Source organism: Lampris incognitus, chromosome 9 (genome assembly GCF_029633865.1).
Source record: "Lampris incognitus isolate fLamInc1 chromosome 9, fLamInc1.hap2, whole genome shotgun sequence".
Taxonomy (NCBI): Eukaryota; Metazoa; Chordata; class Actinopteri; order Lampriformes; family Lampridae; genus Lampris; species Lampris incognitus.
This window is the reverse complement of record NC_079219.1, coordinates 42,091,512-42,115,629: the sequence shown is the minus strand read 5'-3', so window position 1 is coordinate 42,115,629 and position 24,118 is coordinate 42,091,512. Positions and strand designations below refer to the sequence as shown.

The following is a 24,118-nucleotide window of genomic DNA, read 5'->3' as shown; positions in this document are numbered from 1 at the left end:
CCTGAGCACGTGTCACCACACCTGTCGTAAATACCTCCGGATGTTCTCTCTCCAAAGCCATGGTCTCAAGGATCTCACCAGGTGTCTCACTCACAACAGGTGTCACACAAACCTGAATACCAGCCAAATCATTGCCCAACACAAAGGCAACTCCTTCAGTCGGCAAGGAAGGAACAATACCCACCACTACCGGTCCATTTACAACGTTAGATGCCAGAAATGCTTTGTGTAGAGGGGCATTAACAAAACCACCTCCTACCCCCTTCACTGGGGTAGAAGCTTTTAAATAGATGGCGGGTGGTAGGTCTATCACACCCTGAACCATTAAGGACTGTGTGGCACATGTGTCCCTCAAAATTGATATAGGGACCATTTCGCCATCGGGTGCACCAGAAACTGCCCCTTTTGACACAAAACCTTCAAACCCCTTCACTATTAGGCAGGAGGGCAGGTTTAAACTGTCCACTTCACAGGGACTGATCTAAGTCTGGGTGCTAATCAATCCCACAATTTTCCCATCTCCATATTTCCTCTTGAGACAACTGGACAACTGGACTTTATATGGCCAGGTTTTCTGCAATAATGGCAGATGACATCTTTTTGAAAAAAAAAAAAAGGCTTCTCATATCTTTTCCCTGGCCCTGGAGATTGAACAGAGGTGGGAGTAGATTGTCATGACAACCTCACCAGGTCTGTCTGTTGCAGCCTGCTTCCTATCCTGTCTGCCAAACTTTCCTTTCCACAGAACTTCTCGTTGAGTTAACTCCCAAGAATCTGCTGCCATAGCAGCTTTTCTTAATTCAGTAATGCCCATCTCATTTAGATGGATCTCCATATGTCAGGGTAAACGGGTTTTGAACTGCTCCACCAGCATAAGTTGCTGCAACTCTTGAAAGGTGTGAGTGTTAGTGCTTGCTAACCACCTGTTAAACACAACCTCCTGTTGCCTAAAGTTTCACTTGATTTTCGCTGCAGAGACCTGAACTTCTGTCGGTAGGCTTCTGGCACTACCGCATAGGCTGCCAGAACCACCTTCCTCACAGTATCATAGTCTCTGCTGTCAGAAGTATCTAATGCCACATAAGCTTCCTGGGCTCTGCTCTCAAGCATACTCTGGATAAGCAAGGTCCACCTGTTCTCAGGCCATTCTAGCTCTTTGGCAATTTTCTCAAAAGCGTCAAAGAAACAGCCCGCATCATCTCAATTAAATTTTGGCATGAGTATCAAACAGCTGGAAACTTCAAAATATGCTTCGTGCGTACGTTGTAAATTACTGTTGTTCACTTTAAACTCCTCTTGCTTTAATGTCAGCTTTGCTAACTCAAGCTGAAACAGCCGCTCCCCCTCTCTCGCTCGCTCTGCTCTTTCATGTACGTGATCTTTTAGGTGTAACACTGAAATCAGGATCTCCACAATCTGGATTTTTAGCCCCTGGGGTGATGCCTACGTCACAATATTGAGCTACTGCAAGCAAATCTTCTTTTTTAAGCTTACACAACTTCTTGCACCCAAAATCACACCCACAAAACTCCTCTACGTAGAATGTTGCCAGGTTATTGTTATCAAATTCTCTAAAAAAAAGGCAAACCAAAAGAGACGACTCTCACAAAATTGCCTCTAAGGTAACTATGACCAAATAGCCTTACCAACAAAATATATAACCTGCAACAAGAGGTAGATCATAAGTTGCTATATTCCCAGAAATTGATATGAACCACCTGCACACAGAGCGCTCATGACATTACTCGAAGACCACAAAACCGATACACTGCAGTACACACCAGCAAAACACCTGCCACCATTAGCCAAGTAGCTATCAGCTAACAAGCCAAACCAACCTGTTATCAACCTGTAGACCTATATCCCCATTTTTAACTCAACACACGATAAATGCATTCACTAACTTCTCTTCTAGCTAACTTAGTTTTACATACATACACAACCATCTGTTTTATGTGAGAAGTTAACACCATACAGCTATTCTTCACATAGCCATATGTCTGTGGCCTACTTCTAAACGTAGCAACATATGGCTTTTCCCTGGCTGAATCCAACTCAACTGTGCCTCTTCTCACAAACAGAATGAGTGGATGTAACTCGCTAACTGATGTCTAATTGCTAACTGATTTTATCGAACATATACATTAATCTTAAATAAACTGCGGACGAGCACCCAAATTATGATATGGACTAGGCGGGTCTAGGGGTTAAGGGTTAAACACACAATACTAGTCCTAACCTTGAGTGTGAAGAAAAATTGGAAACGAGGGAAGAAACAGGAAGATGGACGGATTTCCAAGACAAAAGAAATAGCTGGGAGGTGGGCTAGCTTACTGAGGTAGCACTAGCAGGCTAGCAGTTAGCAGGTCCGATAAGGCCTCGGCCATGGGTCTCAGCTCCCGTAAGCAGGGGACTCCGTCTTGGTATTTTAGTTCAGCTTAGGTTGATGGTGTTTGGATCCTCAACGATAAAAGAAAGTTGGATTTCTTCAAAGTCCTTGAGCTAGAATGGCGTGAACCTGTAGTGTCCTGAACAGTGTTTTCAAAGTGGCATATCCTGAAGCGTTTATGCAAACTGCTGCCATTAATTAACTCCAGGGGATGCACGTGCACCTCACAGTGACGTCCTCTTATAAATGCTGCTTAACCACGCCTCCAATAATTTCTCAATGAAAACCAGTCCAAGTAAGTAAGAAAAAAGGAAGAGGGAAAAAGGCAGCTATAACCCCTATCACTTCTAACAATACTTTCCCTGTCATATCATCATGGAAAAGTCTGATGATGCTGATCAGTTTCTGGGGGTAGCCATAAGTCTCTAGCACTTTCCACAGTGTCTCTCAATCAACAGTGTCAAACGCTTTTGAAAAGTCCACAAAAACAATGTAAAGTGGCTGGTGCTGTTCGGTCGCTGTCTCTTGGAGTTGTCTCAGGGTGAAGATCATGTCTGTGGTAGATCTACCAGTTCTGAAACCACATTGGCTTTCAGGCAACACTTCTTCTGAAAGGATCTTTATCCGGTTCAGTAGGATCTTAGCCAGGACCTTTCCAGCAGTCGACAGAAGTGAGATCCCACTGTGGTTTCCACAATCGCTTCGTTCACCCTTCTTCTTGTAGATGGTCACAATTAAAGCATCTTTGAAGTCTTGAGGAAGGCATAGGTTCTGTCAGCAGGCAATATAGAGCTTTAGTAGCTCTGACTTAGTATTGAGCTGCCATGCTTCAGGATGTCTGATGGGATGCCATCTTGTCCTGGTGCCTTCCCACTTCTGGCGTCTTTAAGTGCTTTCTCTACTTCAGCCATTGTGATCGGCTCACAGACGTCTTCTCTTATCTGCCTTCTTGTAAGCCACTGGCATGCATTTGGATTTGCTGATCCTTCTTGATTCAAGAGGGTGCAGATTGCAGAAGTGCACACAGCTTACTTCCATCTTACTTCCATCCGATTTTACTGGTGCTATCGTATTGCTTCTATGGCCGTAGATGGCTCTCAGCACAGAGAAGAGTCAATGCATATCATTTCGATCTGCAGCGTTCTCTTTCAGGTGGGCATTGTTAAGCATTTGCTTTTCCTGTAGCAGTTCTTGGATTGCTTCATCTTGATGCTGGAACCAGTCAGGCAATTTTCTTTTTGGATGACCAAGCACCTCTTTTTGCTGAATTATAGATGGCCTCTTTCATTTGTGTCCAGCATTCTTCAACGCTACTTGTGCCTGTTGCAACCCTTTCTTCATTTCGAACAGCAGATGTGATTGCTGCAGCTAGTCTCATTTGATGTTCTGTACTTGCTAGCTTGTTGGTACCCAGTTTCTTCAGTGTTTCACATGGTGTTTATCGTGACTTCATCTTTAGTTTCATTCGCAACTGTGTTTGGACCAGGTAGTGATCAGTTGAGCATTCCGCTCCACGCATCATCTTTATTGAGAGTACTTCTGTCAAGATTGCCCTGTGAGTCACAATGTAGTCTAACAATTGGAAATGCTTTGATCTTGGATGCATCCAGGTGACGTAGTTCTTTTCAGGCTGAGAGAAGAAGATGTTTGTGATACAGGTCACGCTCAGCACAGAAATTCAACATGAGGTCGCCTTGGCACGGTGGCAAAGTGGCTAGCGCGGTCGCCTCACAGCAAGAAGGTCCTGGGTTCGAGCCCCGGGGTAGTCCAACCTTGGTGGGTCATTCCGGGTCATCCTCTGTGTGGAGTTTGCATGTTCTCGCCATGTCTGCGTGGGGTTCCTCCAGGGGCTCCGGTTTCCTCCCATAGTCCAAAGACATGTAAGTCAGGTGAATTGGCCATACTAAATTGTCCCTAGGAATGAATGGGTGTGTGTGTGTGTGTGTGTGTGTGTGTGTGTGTGTGTGTGTGTCAGCTCTGTGATGGCCTGGCAGCCTGTCCAGGGTGTCTCCCTGCCTGCCGCCCAATGACTGCTGAAATAGGCTCCAGCATCCCCGCAACCCTGAGAGCAGGATAAGCGATTAAGATGATGGATGGATGGATGGATGGATGGTATTCTTATTGCCCTTGCCAAACTTTCTGATGACACCATCATAGGTTAAGTGGTCCTTGCCTATCCTTGCATTGAAGTCTCCTAAAATGAGAAGCTTGTCTGCACTTGCTACACTGTCACTACTTCAGCCAATTTCTAGTATAAAAATTCCTCGTCTTCATCTGGATACGCCATGGTTGGAGCATAGACATTGATGAGAAGCATTCTCTCCCCACATGGACTCAGAGACTCATAATCCTCTCAGAGATTCCTAATGGTAGAGAGGGCAATCTGGACGCAATTCTGTTGTTAATGGCAAAGGCCACTCCAGCATCTCTCCTTTCAACAGCCTTTCCAATCCAGAAGAAGATGTAGTTGCTCTCTTGTATTATATATATATAGGACAAACTGCTAAGTGAGTAAGTGAGTACCTCAGGCAGCAGAAGACAGAGTAGAGAGGAAGAAGAAGAGGAGGTATCACAGAAGACTAAGCACCTCTATGGGCTGTACCATCGAGAGACAGAAGATATGGCTGACATCGAGAAATCCTACCAGTGGCTAGAAAAGGTTGGACAGGACAGCACAGAGGCTCTGATCACAGCAGCACAAGAACAGGCACTCAGCACCAGATCAATTGAGACAGGGTTCTACCACACCAGACAATACCCAAAATGCAGGGTGTGTAAAGACACCCCTGAGACAGTCCAGCACTTAGTAGAAGGGTGTAAAATTCTAGTTGGGAAACATACACTAAAAGGCATAACAAAGTGGCTGGGATAGTGCATAGGAACATCTGTGTTAAATACAACTAGACGTCCCCAAGTCCAAATGGGAGACACCGCCAAAGGTGTTTGAGAATAGTAGAGCTAAGATCCTGTGGGATTTCAAGTTCCAGACTGACAAGGTGCTGGCTATCCAACCAGACATTGTGGGGGTCGACAAGGAACAGAACACAGCAGTAGTGATCAATTTAGATGATGTATCGATAATAAATGTAGGGATCATTGCCTGAGCAACGGCAACATCAGGAAGAAAGAGCATGAGAAGCTAGAAAAATACCAAGGGCCGAGGGAAGAACTAGATCAGATGTGAAAAGTAAACTCCACAGTAGTCCCAGTGGTAATATGAACACTAGGAGCTGTGACCCCCAAACTGGGAGAGTGGCTCCAGCACATTCCAGGAACAACATCTGAGGTCTCTGTCCAGAAGAGTGCGGTCCTAGGAACAGCTAAGATACTGCGCAGAACCCTCAAACTCCCAGGCCTCTGATAGAGGACCCGAGCATGAGGAAGACACACACCACTCGAAAAAAGGGTGAGAGGGAGATTTTTGTATATACACACATAAATGCATACACATACACACATATAAAATCATTAAAAGCAATACTATCTGATATGTTATTGCTATTAACTTAACCCCACAATCTTCTTACATTTGCATTGCTACCGTGTTCTGCCCTGTTTCTATTAAAATATTTACACTCCATCTATGACCACTTCATCATGAGTGCTTGATTCATCTATGAACAGTAATTTAATACTAGCCTCCATTACATGGAGCAGGGTTGAAAACCAACATGAGTTTGTGGGGAAATTGGTCTTGCTGTTCATTTCTAGATTAAATAATTATCTAATAATACAGAGGTTCCCAAATGGTGTGCCGTGAGGCAAGTCCAGGTGCGCTGTGAGATTTTGCGAAACCATACATATTACTGCAATATACAACTAAAAAGTTATTAACAAATGTTTAATTTTCTGTCAGTATTTTGTACATACTCATTTCCCAATACAGAGACAAATTGTCCACCTAAAAAATAATTTCTTTAAAAACCTTCGTTCAAAGGGAACCCCAGCTTTCGCTATTTGTGCAGTAGATGTGGGAATTATTAGAATGTGACACCTCAAAGGCCCCGATTGACAGCCAGTGTGAATGAGGATAACAACATATGAAATTTGTGAGGGGTATGGATCGCTTTCTTGTGCGGAGCAATCCACCACCAGATGACGCAACACCTACAGAAAAGAAGAAAAATAACTGTCAGTAGACAGTATCACGAAAGCTACATGTGTTATGGCTTCAGCTGGACTGGGGATGTCAACAACCCTCAGCCCGAGTGCGTCATCTCTCGGTAGAAGTTGGCTAATGCTAACATGGTGCCAACCAAGCTGAAGAGGCACTTGGAAACCAAACATCCCTTCCACATTGAGAGAGACTTAGCGTACTTCAAAAGAGCGCGGGATCTGAACCAGAAGCAGCAAGACCGTTTGATGGATTGTGTGAAAGTATCTGACAAGGCGATGGAGGCAAGTTACGTGCTAGTGCAGTGTTGGCTAACCATGTGCCACGGAGAGCCATGTGTATGCAGGTTTTCATTCCAACCTGACTCCACACCAGGTGATTTCACTGATACATTCTTCCTCTTTGGTTGAAGGGTTGCTAATCAGTGAAATCACCTGGTATTGGAGTCCGGCTGGAATGAAAACCTGCATACACATGGCTCTCCATGGCACATGGTTAGCCACCTCTGTGCTAGTGGAGCTTATTGCAAAGCAGCAGAAACCTCACACAACAGTAGAGATCCTCCCCACTTGCAAAAATAATTGCAGTTGTCATGCTAGGTCCAGATGCCGCAAATGTGGTATCAAAAGTGCCTTCATCTGTAAATACAATGAAAAGAGGAATCGGCAACATGTCAGATGACACTGAGCAACAATTGACCTGAGAAACTGCAGATGAGTGGAAAATTTTTTGTACAAATAGACGAATCCACTGACATAAGTGGGGCTTTGCCCTTCTGCAAAGACATGGAAAGCCATACAACGGGGGGAAAAATATTCAGGGTAACAGATAAGTATTTAAAAGAGAAGATCTGACCTGGGATATGTGTGTCAGTCTTTGCACAGATGGTGCGACATGCATGACTGGGAGAGTGAGAGGATTTATTGCCAAGGTGAAAACACAACCCCCAAATATTGTGACAAACCACTGTATTTTGCATCGAGAGGCATTAGTTGCCAAAACCATGCCCCCGGAGGCGAATGTTTTTTTCCTAGGATGAATCCGGAAAGTTCCCGCCCTCAGGCGCTAGGATTGGCCAGATCTGCCTGTCAGTCAAGGCTGATGCGAACTCACAACAACCCTAACCCTAGCCACGTTTGCTAGCCACGTTTGCAACCAAGCTAACTGTGCCAACTTAACGGCAAATATTTTCGGAAAGTTGACTGACAAGCAGATCTGGCCAATCCTAGCGCCTGAGGGCGGGAACTTTCCGGATTCATCCTAGGAAAAAAATATTGCCCCCCCGGAGTTGGCTGAGGTGCTGGATCAGGCTGTACAGATGGTGAATTTCATCCAATCACGGCCCCTGAAGTCTCGCCTCTTCTCCAAACTACGCTGACATGGGAGCTGATCATCAACGCCTTATCCTCCACACTGAGGTGCGTTGACTGTCATGGGGAAAAGTCCTGTCCGTCTTTATGAGCTTCGAGAACAGCTTTTGGAGTTTTCAAGTGAACACATAAGGACAAATTTGTGGTTGAGAGGTGGTGCACCAAGCTGGCTTACCTTGCAGACATATTTGGGCATCTTAACGAGTTAAATGCCAAGCTTTAGGGCAGGAATGAAAACATTCTGTCATCCACAGACAAGATTTGGGGGTTTATGGGCAAGCTTACCCTGTGGCACGAGGCTTTGGAGCAGGGCTCCATGGACATGTTCCCACTGGCATCAGCCACGCCACGGGCAGCCAGGTAGCGCACTGTATTTGCCGAACACCTTCAGACATTAAGAGAGGTTTGAGTGCTATTTTCCATGTGTAGCTGACATCAAGGACTATGGCTGAATTTGAGACCCATTCAATCAGAAATCCTCAGTAGAAAAGCTCATTTTGAGACAGAGAGAGGAATGCGCAAAGCTCCGTATGGACCACACATTGAAGCTCAAATTTAGTGAGCTCCCACTGGATCAGTTTTGGTTGGTTTCTGCATCAGGAGTACCCAACCATCTCCAGCCATGCTATTGAGCAACTTCATGACCTACCTGCGTGAGTTGGCATTCTCTACTCTGGTTTACATGAAGAACAACAGGAGGTCACGGCTCTCTGTTGAACAGGACTTGCAAGTGGCCCTTCAGTACTACCAAGGATTAAAAAGATGTGCGAGCACCGACAGGCACATGTGTCTCACTAGTTTGGAAGTAGGCAAAAAAAAAAATAATTACGATAGCAAATGTTTTAATGCTGCAAATTTAAGTTACGTTTACAATTTCCGACTAAAAGTTTTCTTTTTAACTCAACTCGATGTCAAGTGCGTTGACACTATGGTTGTATTCACGTTGTGCATGCCAATTAGTTTTCAGTCTCAGTGTGTCTTTTTTTTCCATTACAATTTTAGACTAAAGTTTTGTTTTCGGCTCAATGCATACTCTGTTATGAATTTACTGTTTATATGCAAATTAGTTTTTATTCTCATGCATTTCTTTTTTCTTTACAATTTTAGACTAAAGTTCTCTTTTCATATCAATGCATACACTGTTGATATGAATTTACTGTTTATATGCGAGTTAGTTTTCGCTCTCAGTGCATCTCGCTTAGCTTGGTCTGTAAAGAGTGCCTGCATCGTGCTCAACCAGGGATGCTGCTGTCTTGGGCCAGCTCTGTCTGTCTGTCTGTCTGTCTGTCTGTCTGTCTGTCTGTCTGTCTGTCTGTCTGTCTGTCTGTCTGTCTGTCTCTCACTCACTCACACACACACACACACACACACACACTTTTCTGTCTCTCCCTCTTTTCAGTTTTAATTTTGTGACCTCTCTGGTTTGAATGGTTGTGTTGCTGCTCTTTTTGATGAAATTTTATAGCTTAAAATGAGCTATTGAATTATTTTGTTAATAAATATTTTGTGAGTAATGTAGTTGTTTGTTGGGGCAGAACAAGTCTGAAAACCACTGTAAAAGTTTTTGTGAGATATGGCACTATAGTGAAAACTATTATTACTGGTTGAATATCAGAAGAGATAACAGTGAATTTGGGTTATTTGCAGCCAATATAAAAGAAAGACATTTTCAATTCACAGTTGAACCCTTTTTTAGCTGGCTAATGTATTTCAGCACTTTTGGAAACCTTATGAAAAGGCTCGCTTCCTGTAAAATGACTGCTTGGTCACTAGGCCAAGCAGTCCTTTTACAGGCATAAATACAAATGCCACTGTGGTGGTTATGGCTGCCATCATGTGGCATCAAACTAAGGCCAGACTCTATTTTGAGAGACTATTAACATTCCTAAACTGTCCTGTATAAAGAGCACACTTTTCATTCTATAAAGGGTGCATTTCCTTTTTCAGGCATCATATCAGTAAAATCAACATTAAGTAACCGAGGAAAAATTCAGCTCATATTAACAAACCTACTGGCACACACTGACCCTGCCAAATTAAAAAAAAAAATCCCTTTCTTTTGACTCAACTGTAAAAATGGATTCCAATTCTAATTTCAGCTCCAACCGTAAAATGTGAAATCATTAACCTCACTCACCACATACTCAAAGACCAGCGTCAGGGTTTCCTTGGTGTGGATGATATCGTGTAGCAGCACAATGTTGGCATGCTTCAGACCTTTCAGAAGAGATGCTGCAAAGACAGTGGGGATAGGGGTGGTAAGTGTGGGGTCAGAGTGGGTCAGAGAGAGAGAGAGAGCAGAGGAATGTGAAATCTATCCAGGAATGACACAGGAGGAGTTGCAATGATGTATCAGCATTTGTGGTATCACTGTGATGCAACATGAGCCAAAAACATCATCAGCACTTCAAACTTCCACCAGAGGATTGGGAAGAGCAAAATGTAAAGTGGAAAGTGAAGAGGGTGGATTTCAAGGCGTAAATTCTCACAAGAATTTGTCAACAACCTCAAAACTAGTTATACAGTAATGACAGTTAGGAGTTAAAACAGTGCCTTGGGGGTAGCATAGTGGTCTATTTCATTGCCTACGGACACGGGCATTGCTGGTTCGAATCCCTGTGTTAACTCAAGCTTGGTCAGGCGTCCCTACAGACACAATTGGCCGCCTGTGGGTGGGAAGCCGGATGTAAGTATGTGTCCTGGTCGCTGCACTAAGTGCCTCCTCTGGTTGGTTGGAGCGCTTGTTCAGGGGGAGGAGGAACTGGGGGAATAGCGTGATCCTCCCACGCGCTACGTCCCCCGGCGAACCTCCTCACTGTCAGGTGAAAAGAAGCAGCTGGCGACTCCACATGTATCGGAGGAGGCATGTGGTAGTTTGCAGCCCTCCCCGGATTAGCAGAGGGGGTGGAGCAGCGACCGGGATGGCTCGGAAGAGCGGGGTAATTGGCCAATTACAATTGGGGAAAAAAGGGGGGGGAAATAAAAAAAAAACACAAAAAAAAACTGTGCCTTGGGTGAGGACCAAGCCTTCCATTAATTCACTGGTATAGCTCAAGCTCTGTCTATTGTTTCAGCTAAAGAGGTTCAATGTGAACAATGCAATTAGATGTAACAGTCGAAACCCTCACTGTGCTTGTTCCTGCTGAAACTAGAAGTGGAGAAAAGTCTTCACATGTAGGTTTTCCTGGGCTCCAAAAGTCTGTTTAGATAGTTGCAGCAAACAGTCAAGCTTATTCTAAAGCAATTACGAAGCCAATCTCTCAAACAATTGATGGAAATCTCTGGTCTCAGTGAAACAACACAAGGAATGATTTCATTTAAAACAGTGAGACTGGCATAGCAAGAGCCGTTTCTGTTATAAGATTTAAATGGGATTTTCAGAGTATAGCCAATGTGATTAATTTAGCAAAATTTCCAAGTGCACACAGTACCGTTGATGGCAGATCTGCTAAGAGCCTGTGAGTGACGGGACCTTCATGAATACATCTATGCCATGTGAATACCTAAAGGACTGTTGTAAAACCCCGCAGACCAAAGGCAGTACTCCCCTCTATGAGGAACATGTTTTTTGTTTTTTTTGTGTGTGGATTTCCTCCCCAATTGTAACCGGCCAACTACCCCACTGCTGCCCTTGAGCTGTCCTGGTCACTGCTCCACCCCCTCTGCCAATCCGGGGGGGGGGGGGGGGCTGCAGACTACCACATGCCTCCTCCGAAACATGTGGAGTCGCCAGCCACTTCTTTTCACCTGACAGTGAGGAGTTTCACCAGGAGTCGTAGCACGTGGGAGGATCACACCATCCCCCAAGTTCCCCCTCCCCCCTGAACAGGCGCCCTGACCTACCAGAGGAGGCGCTAGTGCAGCGACCAGGACACATAGCCACATCTGACTTCCCACCCACAGACACGGCCAATTGTGTCGGTAGGGACGCGCGACCATGCCGGAGGCAACACAGGGATTCGAACCGCTGATCCCTGTGTTGGTAGGCAACAGAATAGCCCGATACACTACCCAGAAGTATGAGGGGCCCTGAGGGACATTATTCAGAATTAACTCATTCATATACTATACTGAAAACCACACACACACACACACACACACACACACACACACACACACACACACACACACACACACACACACACACACACACACAGGCAAAATGCTTTTACATACACAACTGAAACACTCTCACATAAACGGTGTATGAGAGGATTTCAGTTAAACCGGCAGACATTTCAGGTGAAATGGAGGGCATTTTAATTTAACCGGAAGATGTTTGAGAAAAGAGCGATAAACATAATATGGGCTAATAATATGGGCGTGCTGTTGGTTCGTTCGCTACGCTGATGTCTGCTCAACAGCCTGCAAGCAATCTTACTGAAGCAGCAGCTTTACTTAACACTATATTGGCCGCACCAGAGATCACCAGAGCCCTGTCAAACGCAACAACAATAGGGCAGCAACTGATCGTTGCAAGTTGCTCTGAGTTGAAATGATTGGTTGCTGGGATCCGTTTCACCTGAAATGTCTTCCGGTTTAACTGAAATCCTCTCATACACTGTTTATGTGAGTGTGTGTCAGTTGTGTATGCATTTCACTTGTGTGTGTGTGTGTGTGTGTGTGTGTGTGTGTGTGTGTGGTTTTCAGTATAGTATATGAACGAGTTAATTATGAATAATGTCCCTCATGGCCCCTCATACAGATGCCCCTGAGGAGCATGTTTGCGTTATAGACAGATAGTCTTCCTCAAAGTCTCCCCTACAAATTCACCATCACTATCCCTAACCAAAAGGAACCAACTGATTACCTGACTGACTGGCCAATTGTGATTTGGATTCGCTCACATGTGCACCCGCTTCCCCAAAACACTTGCAATAATACACACACACACACACACACACACACACACACACACACACACACACACACACACACACACACGGGTCTCGACTGGTCTCTAGGTCTATGTATGTCCTCAACACCTCCAGGCTATTATTTTGTTCACGTTTCTTGGCTTGGTGCTACCTGTTACGTCAAGCTGAATAAGTGTAGTTCACCTTTTTTTCTTTGCTCACTGAATGTGTTTTCTTTGATAGCTAGGGTGAAAGTCTTTGAACACTGTTGGGGCACCTGCATAATGGCTTTTACGGCTTCGCCCAAAGCTCACACAAATCAATCAATCATTTCCCCATTTAAATACGAATACCAGTTGTAGCTGTGGAAGTGAGTGCACCCGTATGTCTACTGAAATCCAGATGAGCAAAGACTCTCACAAAGTTAAAGCATATTACAGCTGGATAAGAAGGCTGGCTTTCCCACAGGGGATTAGGGGATCAAACCCCAGTTGGGATGAGTCTCCAGTAAGAGTCCGTGGCTTAGACTCCTAATGCTATACAAGCCAACTACCACGCAGATGTACTTCACTTTGGATATAAGCGAATGCTAAATGAAACTAAATATTGAGAGGCGTAGCCAACTCACAACCTGCTGTGCATGATTGCCTATGCATAGGAATGGGGAGGCTTAGTGTTGGGAAGAATCTGTACGATACCACAGCAAGAAGTGAGAAAATAATATGCAATATGCAGACCTCTTTTTTAGAATACATCACAGATCCACCACAGGTCTAGATGTTTGACTAAAAATCCACTAAAGCTGAACCTTACCTTCTCTAATGGCTGTGAAAGGGGTCCCCTCCTCCTCCTGCAAGCGAATCATCTTCAGAGCCACAAGCTTTCCATTCACCCTAGAAACAATGCAGAAACAACAATAAATAAGAATCTGTAGCTTTCGTGGCATGATAAAAAGAATCAACTCAATCTTGTTTAATTGGGGGATGGAGTAGGTGTATAGCTCTGCAAGCTGTTGAAATGTAATTCAGCAGCAGTGGAGTAAAACATGGTACAAGACTAAAGGATTACAACTGCTTTCACCAGTCAAAGCCATCGCACTGAGAAGAAACACAAAATTACGTCATTCCTAAGAAATTTGAGCTTTTAGATCTTATTTCATGTTCTCCATTTTGATTGTTATCTGATAAAGAAGCAAAAAAGAAAAAATAAATAAAAAGATAAAACAGTGCAATTTTTTGTAGATTTGTTAAACCATTAGATTCCATTTTTATTGAAATAATTTATATTTCATGCTTGTATCTGCACCTCTTTCATTAGATAGATATGAAAACTAATTAATTTTGAGTGCACACTGTTACTACTTTTACAGAAACATTTATCACTGAGTGATAGATGTTAGACACAAAGAAAAGACTACAGAATTAACATTGACTGAGTGACACCCATGTTGGTCTAAATTTTCACCTTAAGATGCACAAACACAAACACACACACACACACACACACACACACACACACACACACACACACACACACACACACACACACACACACACACACACACACACACACAACTCACTTGCTTTTGCCTTTGTAAACCGTAGCATATGAACCCTCTCCCAGCTTCTCAAGCTTTTCATAAGAATCTGCCTTTCCAAACTTGGGGCTCGTCGGCTGAAGAAAGGAGAGAGAAATACAAGTTAGGAGGGGTTGAAAACTCAACTTTTCAGGTACCAAAGGATAATGACAACAATCCAAACACTTCCAATTTGTACGTTTGTATGTAGGCCTAATTTTTATCTGGTACTTTTCTGTGTCATTACAGCTCATGGAAAAAGACATCACAGTAGCTATAATCTAGATGCTCAGAAAACGAGGCACTAAACTAAATACATAGACCCTATTGCTGTTACATGTCTTGGTGATCAGGCGTGTCAGAATAGACAAAAAGTATGTTAGATCATATATGACAATACCGGTAACAGGATGGCTGCTTCTATTCTGTTTGATACATAACCCTCCAAGGTTGGATACCTTCCATTAGCTAGGCCAGACTGTTACTGTATATCCTGATAATCTGAGTCTGAGGCCATGGTTTTCTACCGGAAAATGGTTGATTGTTCCCTCCAAGTTGGGGATGAGTTCTTGCCTCAAGTGAAGAAGCTCAAGTATCTCGGGGTCTTGTTCACGAGTGAGGGTAGGATGGAGTGGGAGATTGACAGGAGGATTGGTGCAGCTTCAGCAGTAATGTGGACGTTGTACCGGACTGTTGTGGTGAAGAGGGAGCTGAGCCGGGAGGCAAAGCTCTCATTTTACCAGTCAATCTTCCAAAGGGTGAGATTACAGATACAAGCGGCTGAAATGAGTTTCCTCCATAGGATGTCTGGGCTCAGCCTTACAGATAGGGTGAGCAGCTCGGACATCTGGAGGGAGCTGGGAGTAGAGCCGCTACTCCTTCGCATTGAAAGGAGCCAGTTGAGGTGGTTTGGGCATCTGATTAGGATGCCTCCTGGGCACCTTCCTTTGGAAATTTTCCGGGCATGCCCAATTTGGAGGAGACCCCGGGGTAGACCCAGAACTTGCTGGAGGGACTACATGTCCAATCTGGCCTGGGAATGCCTTGGGATCCCTCAGGAGGAGCTGGAGGGCGTTGCTGGGGAGAGGGACGTATGGAGTGCCCTACTTAGCTTGCTGCCACCATGACCCGACCCCAGAGAAGTGGCTGATGATGTGATGAGATGAGAGACCCTGATAATTTTTACTTTTATATAAGCAGGTAAACACACATGCAAATGTAACCCACATGATTACATGTACCCTGTGACGTATGTAAGTTCCACGAGTAGCCTCTAGGAGGCACACGAGCTACAGAGTTTAAACCATGCAAACAACCGTCGACAATAGAGAAGAGAAATACGGATATTTAGAAATACGGACAACTTTGACTATGGATACCTGAATTATTGATATTTGAACTACGGATATTTGAGCTACAGGACATTTGAACTACGACAAAAAAGATCCCTCCCACGAAGCTTCCTTGACAGATGATCTCCCGTTGAAGGAAGAAGGAAGACTCTTTTCTCTTGTGTTTTGTACGCTGCTGGAATCCTGACTGTTTTTTTTGTACCCCGAACAACCCCCCTTGCTACACCCTTTTGGAACCCTTGGATACCCCCTTTGGATTGCCCCCATCATCGCCCTGGATTTGGATTCATCATCATCGCCTCTACATTAACTTGCCCCTGTGATTGTGGTAGGATCTGGACATTGCACCTTGCACAGATTGGAAGACTGAATCATTCCCCCTTTTCTTTTCTTTATTATTTTCTTTGAGTGCACTCATACTTTATTTTGGATTATTTTCTTTAATTTGTTAGTGTAGAATATGGCTGCATGAGTAATATATTAGAAGGGTATAAAATAGAATATAGATAGATATAGACAATAAATAGAATATTAGGAAGAACTTTTAAAAAGTATAATAGAGTAAAATATATATATATATATATATATATATATATATATATATATATATATATATATATATAACACATCTAATTTAGTATTGATATTGAAATAACTTTACTTTGAACTGTTGAAATAAATTGGTTTTTTTATTGTAAACTATACCCACGAGTGTGTGTGTTGTCTTTGGGGTGAGTACTAGAATCCGGTCTAGAAAAAAACCTACACCAATCTCCACTGAACTTAGACATTAGACTGTAAACTGTCCCTGCGCAAGCTGGCTGAAAAGTCAATCACCAGGATAACCCCAGATACCCTTGGCCTTATACCTAGCCCTGTTGATCCAACTACTCTATGGAATGTCAGAACAATTAGACAAATATGTCAAGAGGAAATAGGCAAAGACTTAGCCCAGCAATATCTCGAAGAACTCAGCGCTATTGGTGGTAGTGCCATGTCAGGCTATGCCTCCATCTTAAAAAATGAACTGAGGCGCATTCGGTCTACAGCATCACAGAAAACTGACAACACGTCTTTACCGGAACACAGCCCTATGCAAGACACTAAGCCTAGCATTGATGTTGAGCACATGCCTAGCATGACCCAAGAATGTAACAGACGGCCATCTATATCTGACATTCACCGTGCTCCAACCACACACTCATCCATGCGTAATTCAATGAGCCTTGAAGAAGACATCATTAATCCCCCGAGCATCCAGAACGTAGTAGTAGAACATGTTATTAAGAATGAGTCAACACAACCATACAGTAGCCCAAGTAAAATTCGAACCTTCTCAGGTAGGCTTCCAAAGCCAAATGGGGAAGTAGATTATGAAGCTTGGAGAACTCAAGTTGAGCTGCTTCTAAGTGACACCTATGTCACCGATTCACAAAAAATCGGAAAGGTTCTAGAGAGTTTGGCTGGTCCAGCTTCTGACATGGTGAAACCGCTTGGTGTCAGTGCAAACCCTGTTGCGTACGTAAACCACATCGAATCAGCCTTTGGAGTCGTAGAAGATGGAGAAGAGCTTTTTGCTGCATTCTTGAGTGCAAACCAGAATTCTGGAGAGAAGCCATCTGATTATTTATTCAGACTTCAGACCCTCCTCACTAAAGTCATCTCTAGAGGGGGAGCTTCACTTGTAGATTCAGAAAAACACTTAATAAGACAGTTCTGCAGAGGATGCTGGGACCACTCGTTGATTTTAGGTCTTCAGCTTGAACAGAAAAAAAATAGCCCACCCTCATTTCCTGAATTGCTTCATCAGCTTAGGACAGAAGAAGGCCGTCGTTCAGCTAAACTAGATAGGATGAAGAAACATCTAGGGAGCTCAAAAGCTTCAGTGCATGCCCACACTGTTTATGGAATCGAAGGCCCAGCCGAAAACAAAAATGAAGACACACAGAAACTCCGCGATGAGGTAGCTGAGTTAAAGAAACAAATTGCAACCCTTTCCATCAAGGAAGAACCACAGCCAAACAGAACTCAGATTGAAACCAGCTGCATGGTCATGAATGCCTCCACACCTCGAATTTACACGCGTCGTTTTCCCAAGCCATGGTTCTGCTTTAAATGTGGTGGAGATGGTCACATTGCTGCCCACTGTGTGAGTGCCCCCAACCCCGCTCTTGTCCATCAAAAGAACACCAAGCTGAGACAAAAACGTGAAGCTCACAGGAATACGCATACCCTCACCTCCATGCCTTTAAACTAGTAGCAGCTCCTGTTTCGGGACGTTCAGGAGCTAAGTACCAGCATAACAGTCCCAAACCCATGCTTCATCAGCTTAGGACAGAAGAAGGCCGTCGTTCAGCTAAACTAGATAGGATGAAGAAACATCTAGGGAGCTCAAAAGCTTCAGTGCATGCCCACACTGTTTATGGAATCGAAGGCCCAGCCGAAAACAAAAATGAAGACACACAGAAACTCCGCGATGAGGTAGCTGAGTTAAAGAAACAAATTGCAACCCTTTCCATCAAGGAAGAACCACAGCCAAACAGAACTCAGATTGAAACCAGCTGCATGGTCATGAATGCCTCCACACCTCGAATTTACACGCGTCGTTTTCCCAAGCCATGGTTCTGCTTTAAATGTGGTGGAGATGGTCACATTGCTGCCCACTGTGTGAGTGCCCCCAACCCCGCTCTTGTCCATCAAAAGAACACCAAGCTGAGACAAAAACGTGAAGCTCACAGGAATACGCATACCCTCACCTCCATGCCTTTAAACTAGTAGCAGCTCCTGTTTCGGGACGTTCAGGAGCTAAGTACCAGCATAACAGTCCCAAACCCATTAATGATATTATGAATAGAACCCAGACAAGAAAAAATAGATACAGACAAAGATACCAAAATAGCCTATCCCTTCCCTGTGAACTTGTAGGGCCACGCTGCACTGCATCTGTCTCCATTGAAGGAATAGAATGTGAATCAATCCTTGACACCGGTTCCCAAGTAACAACCATTTCAGAGACATTCTACTTGAACCACTTATCGTTCCTCCCCATCCAGCCCATTCAGACTCTTTTCCAGATAGAAGGTGCAGGTGGCCAACATGTTCCTTACCAGGGTTATATCCAAGCCCTCATCTCCTTCCCCAGCAGCATCACTGGCGTAGCTGAACAGGTCTCTTCATTAGTTCTCATTGTGCCAAATTGCCATTTTAACACTCAGATTCCCCTATTGATTGGAACCAATGTCCTTGACAGATTATATGAAGGTGGCATAGAAAAGCATGGAAGAGAATTCTTACAAAGGCCCAATATCAATAGTGACTGTATCTTGCTGTTCCAGCATGTTGCCCTAAGTCATCAGGAAGAGATTTCAGCCAATCATGTTAAGTTGCATGGACGCCATCCTGTCACCATTCCACCAGGAAGAAAAGTGTCTGTCTTTGGAGATGTCAGAGTGAAGAAACATTTCCCACGTTCCCTTTTCGTGGTCGAATCCCCTGAAACCGTTTCCTTACCTGGTGGAGTGTTCGTTGAAAATTCCTTGATAGAAACTCCACTTCGATCTTTAAACAAGATTCCTGTCATTCTCAGAAATGTGACTGATCGTAGTGTCACACTGCATCCAAGGCAGGTGATAGCTGAAATGATGGTAGCACAGTATGTGATGCCGTCTGAATCCCAAAATATGACTGTGCCTGACATCCCTCAGTCTCAGAGTAACACCACCAACTTTGATTTGGAAGATTCCCCCATTCCAGAAGAGTGGAAAAAACGGATCACACACCAGCTGAACAGCATGCCAGAGGTGTTTGCTGTTGATGACTTGTCTCATGGTCATACGACTGCAGTAAAACATCGCATCCGACTCCAGGATGAGGCCCCTTTTAGAGAGCGACCCAGACCCATTCATCCCTCTGACAGAGAAGCTGTCAAACAACACCTAAGAGAGCTGCTAGACGCTGGAATTATTCGCGAGTCAGAGTCTCCATTTGCTTCCCCCATTGTAGTTGTCAAGAAGAAGAATGGTGCAATAAGACTCTGCATAGATTTCAGGAAGCTGAACATGAGAACGATCAAAGATGCCTATGCTCTCCCCAACATCGAAGACACCTTCTCTGCTCTTAGTGGAGCCAAATGGTTTTCTGTCATGGATCTGAAGTCAGGCTACTATCAAGTAGAAGTTGCAGAGGAAGATAAGCACAAGACCGCTTTTGTCTGCCCTCTAGGCTTCTATGAGTTTAATCGTATGCCCCAAGGTGTGACAAATGCACCAAGCACCTTTCAGAGACTGATGGAGAAATGTGTTGGAGACCTGCATCTCAATGAAGTACTAGTATTTCTGGATGACCTGATTGTCTTCTCTGACACACTAGAAGAGCACGAGGCCAGATTGATGAAAGTGTTGAACCGGCTCAAAGACTATGGCCTAAAGTTGTCCCCTGAAAAATGCCATTTTTTCCAGACTTCTGTTAAATACCTTGGCCATGTTGTAGATGCCAATGGAGTCCACACAGATTCAAGCAAAGTCTCTGCTTTGAGAGAATGGCCTCAACCCACCAACAGAAAAGAGCTCAAATGCTTCCTAGGATTTGCTGGATATTACCGACGTTTTGTGGAAGGGTACTCTAAAATAGCAAAGCCATTGAATGCTCTAACTGCTGGCTATGTTGCTCAAAGGCAAAGAGGGAAGATTTACAAGAAGGACAGGGTCAAGACTTCCATCAATCCCACCTTACCTTTTGGAAATGAGTGGACTGAAGAGTGTGACGTTGCTTTTAGAACTCTCATAGATAAACTGACTTCGGCCCCTGTTCTTGCCTTCGCCAATCCCAATCTTCCTTACGTCCTGCATACTGATGCCAGCCGCGATGGTCTCAGTGCTGCGCTCTATCAGGAACACGATGGGAAGCTGAGGGTTGTAGCTTATGCCAGCAGAGGACTATCCAGAAGTGAACAAAACTATCCTGCCCACAAGCAAGAGTACCTCGCCTTGAAATGGGCCATCTGTGAGAAATTCCATGATTACCTCTATGGAACAGAATTTCAGGTTTTAACAGACAATAACCCCCTAACTTATGTGTTGACCACAGCAAAGCTTGATGCAGCAGGACATCGCTGGTTAGCCGCTCTGTCAACCTACAGATTCACCATAAAGTATAGGGCTGGGATCAGCAATCAAGATGCCGATGGGTTGTCCAGAAGACCCCAGAGTCCGTCAGAAGAAGATGAGGAGTTCAAGCAGGAGAAAGCGAGGATAGAAGAGCTGAAGCAAAGGGTTTTGGATGGAGAAAGCAAAACTGTTTCTGGTGACATGCTGTCTGCTTTATGTCAACGCCACTCTGTGATCACTTTGGCTGACTATTTGCAGCCAGAACTCCCCATTCTTGCCGAATCCTTAGCTTTAGATGCTTCTGCCATCCCTGATGACTTTGTGTTCTCTGGACAAGGCACCCTCCCTGGAATGACTCACAATGACTGGTATCAGTCTCAAAGACAGGATCCATCTATCAGACGTGTGATCAGTTTCATTCAAGGAAACCGAAAACCCACTTTTCAAGAGATGTCCTCTGAACTGTCAGAAGTCAAGCTGCTCCTTAGAGAATGGAATAGACTAGAGCTTATAGATGGAGTACTGTTCAGGAAATGTCTTGATCGTGGGAATCAGATCTATCAGCTGGTGCTGCCCAGTAGCCACAGAGAAAGAGCATTGCAAGGCCTTCATGATGAAGTCGGTCATCTTGGCGCTCAGCGTGTCCTTCATCTTGTTCGTTCCAGATTTTTCTGGCCAAAGATGTTTCAGTCTGTTGAACAGAAGTGTAGGACTTGTGAAAGATGCGTGAGGCGGAAAGCCAATTCCCAGCATGCTGCTCATATGGAGAATATACAGACCAGTTATCCCCTTGAACTGGTGTGTATGGATTACCTCTGTATTGAGCCTGATAGTAAGGACACTAGAAACATCCTCGTCATCACGGATCACTTCACCAAGTTTGCCGTTGCCATCCCCACGAAAGACCAAAAGGCGAATACGGTTGCCAAAACACTGTGGGAAAACTTCATTGTACAGTATGGTTTTCCAAGTCGCCTTCTCAGTGACCAGGGGAGAGATTTTGAATCCCACACCATCAAGGAGTTGTGCTGTCTGATTGGAACCGAAAAGATCAGAACCACGCCATACCATCCACGTGGAAACCCTGTCGAGAGATTTAACAGGACCCTTCTCAGCATGCTCGGGACACTAGAAGACAAGGATAAATATCATTGGAGGGACTTTGTCAAACCGCTAGTCCATGCATACAATTGCACGAAAAATGACACCACAGGCTACTCTCCATATGAATTGTTGTTTGGTAGACAGCCAAGACTACCCATTGATCTGGTTCTAGGCCTTACACCAGACCAAATTGGATTCAAGTCGCATTCAGAGTATGTTAAACATCTTCGACAGCGCCTCCAAGACAGCTATGCACTTGCTTCTGAAAGCTCTAAGAAGATGGGAGAGAAGAATAAAGCCAGGTTTGATAAAAAGATCAGAGCCGCAGAACTTGTTACCGGAGATAGAGTCCTGGTGAAGAATGTCAATTTAAGAGGAAAACATAAACTTGCGGACAGATGGGAAAAGGAAGTCCATACTGTGGTGAAGAGGATGGGAGATGGCCCAGTGTATGTCGTCAAGCAAGAACAGGGTGAAGGTCCACACCGTACCCTTCACAGAGACCTTCTTCTGCCCTGCGGCTTTCTACCTGTTACAGATAAAGTCTCAGAACCTGACACAAACTTACCAACAAGGAGGCTGAGACGCAGGGAAACAGTCTCGCAGCAGACCAGGCACGACAATATTGTTGACCCAGATATGCCCAGCAGTGACGAGGATGAGGATTGCTATCCACAGATCTCCACAAGGTTTCCCCAAAGCATTAGGACAACCACACAGGCCACCCCTCTAGCACGTGCCACGGAACTGTTGAACCCAGTCGGGTTGAATCCAAGTCCGTCGGAGTTCTCCCAATCTGATAGTCCACTCCTTAGTGAAGTACCCCATACCCCTGAGTCTGTTCACAATCAGTTACTTGAAAAGAAACCAATTGGGCGTGAGACAGAAGTAGTCACAGATGAATTCTCTCAACCTGTTCGAAGACACTTACCTGAGGGAGACCCCGCATCATCCACTACTGTTGTACCTCAATTTGGACCTATTGAAGGACGTTCACCTGAAAACAACCCACTTGAACCCGAGAGTGCACTGCCCACTGGTGTGACAGGCCAGGCTGACCTGTCTAACGGAAACCCGTCTGAGAGCGAACCGATCAGAAGATCTATCAGAGAAAGACATCCCCCTGAGAGACTCTGTTATGGTGAACTAGGAAGACCTTTAGTCCTAGCCATGGCCTCATTTTTCGAAAGTTTGGGCAGAAATGTCCCTGATTTTTCTAGAGTGCCCTCTGCAAGACCATACAGTGTTTAGACGCATGCAGAGACTGATGCGGTTTAGAGGGGGAGAATGTAACCCACATGATTACATGTACCCTGTGACGTATGTAAGTTCCACGAGTAGCCTCTAGGAGGCACACGAGCTACAGAGTTTAAACCATGCAAACAACCGTCGACAATAGAGAAGAGAAATACGGATATTTAGAAATACGGACAACTTTGACTATGGATACCTGAATTATTGATATTTGAACTACGGATATTTGAGCTACAGGACATTTGAACTACGACAAAAAAGATCCCTCCCACGAAGCTTCCTTGACAGATGATCTCCCGTTGAAGGAAGAAGGAAGACTCTTTTCTCTTGTGTTTTGTACGCTGCTGGAATCCTGACTGTTTTTTTTGTACCCCGAACAACCCCCCTTGCTACACCCTTTTGGAACCCTTGGATACCCCCTTTGGATTGCCCCCATCATCGCCCTGGATTTGGATTCATCATCATCGCCTCTACATTAACTTGCCCCTGTGATTGTGGTAGGATCTGGACATTGCACCTTGCACAGATTGGAAGACTGAATCATTCCCCCTTTTCTTTTCTTTATTATTTTCTTTGAGTGCACTCATACTTTATTTTGGATTATTTTCTTTAATTTGTTAGTGTAGAATATGGCTGCATGAGTAATATATTAGAAGGGTATAAAATAGAATATAGATAGATATAGACAATAAATAGAATATTAGGAAGAACTTTTAAAAAGTATAATAGAGTAAAATATATATATATATATATATATATATATATAACACATCTAATTTAGTATTGATATTGAAATAACTTTACTTTGAACTGTTGAAATAAATTGGTTTTTTTATTGTAAACTATACCCACGAGTGTGTGTGTTGTCTTTGGGGTGAGTACTAGAATCCGGTCTAGAAAAAAACCTACACCAATCTCCACTGAACTTAGACATTAGACTGTAAACTGTCCCTGCGCAAGCATAGGCCCATTCCCCTGTCGTGCAGGTTACACAAAGA

General features: G+C 44.2%; 1 protein-coding gene across 1 annotated transcript in view; it reads right to left on the bottom strand.

Annotated features, from left to right (window-relative positions):
- cdk14 (cyclin dependent kinase 14) overlaps positions 1-24,118 on the bottom strand; it is a 278,497-nt gene that overhangs the window by 175,603 nt on the left and 78,776 nt on the right. The window contains exons 4-6 of the mRNA XM_056286990.1: positions 14,309-14,403; positions 13,543-13,622; positions 10,011-10,105 (exon numbers count right to left, since the gene is read on the bottom strand). Coding sequence (XP_056142965.1) covers positions 10,011-10,105; positions 13,543-13,622; positions 14,309-14,403 — 270 coding nt within the window. The remainder of the gene's footprint in view (positions 1-10,010; positions 10,106-13,542; positions 13,623-14,308; positions 14,404-24,118) is intronic.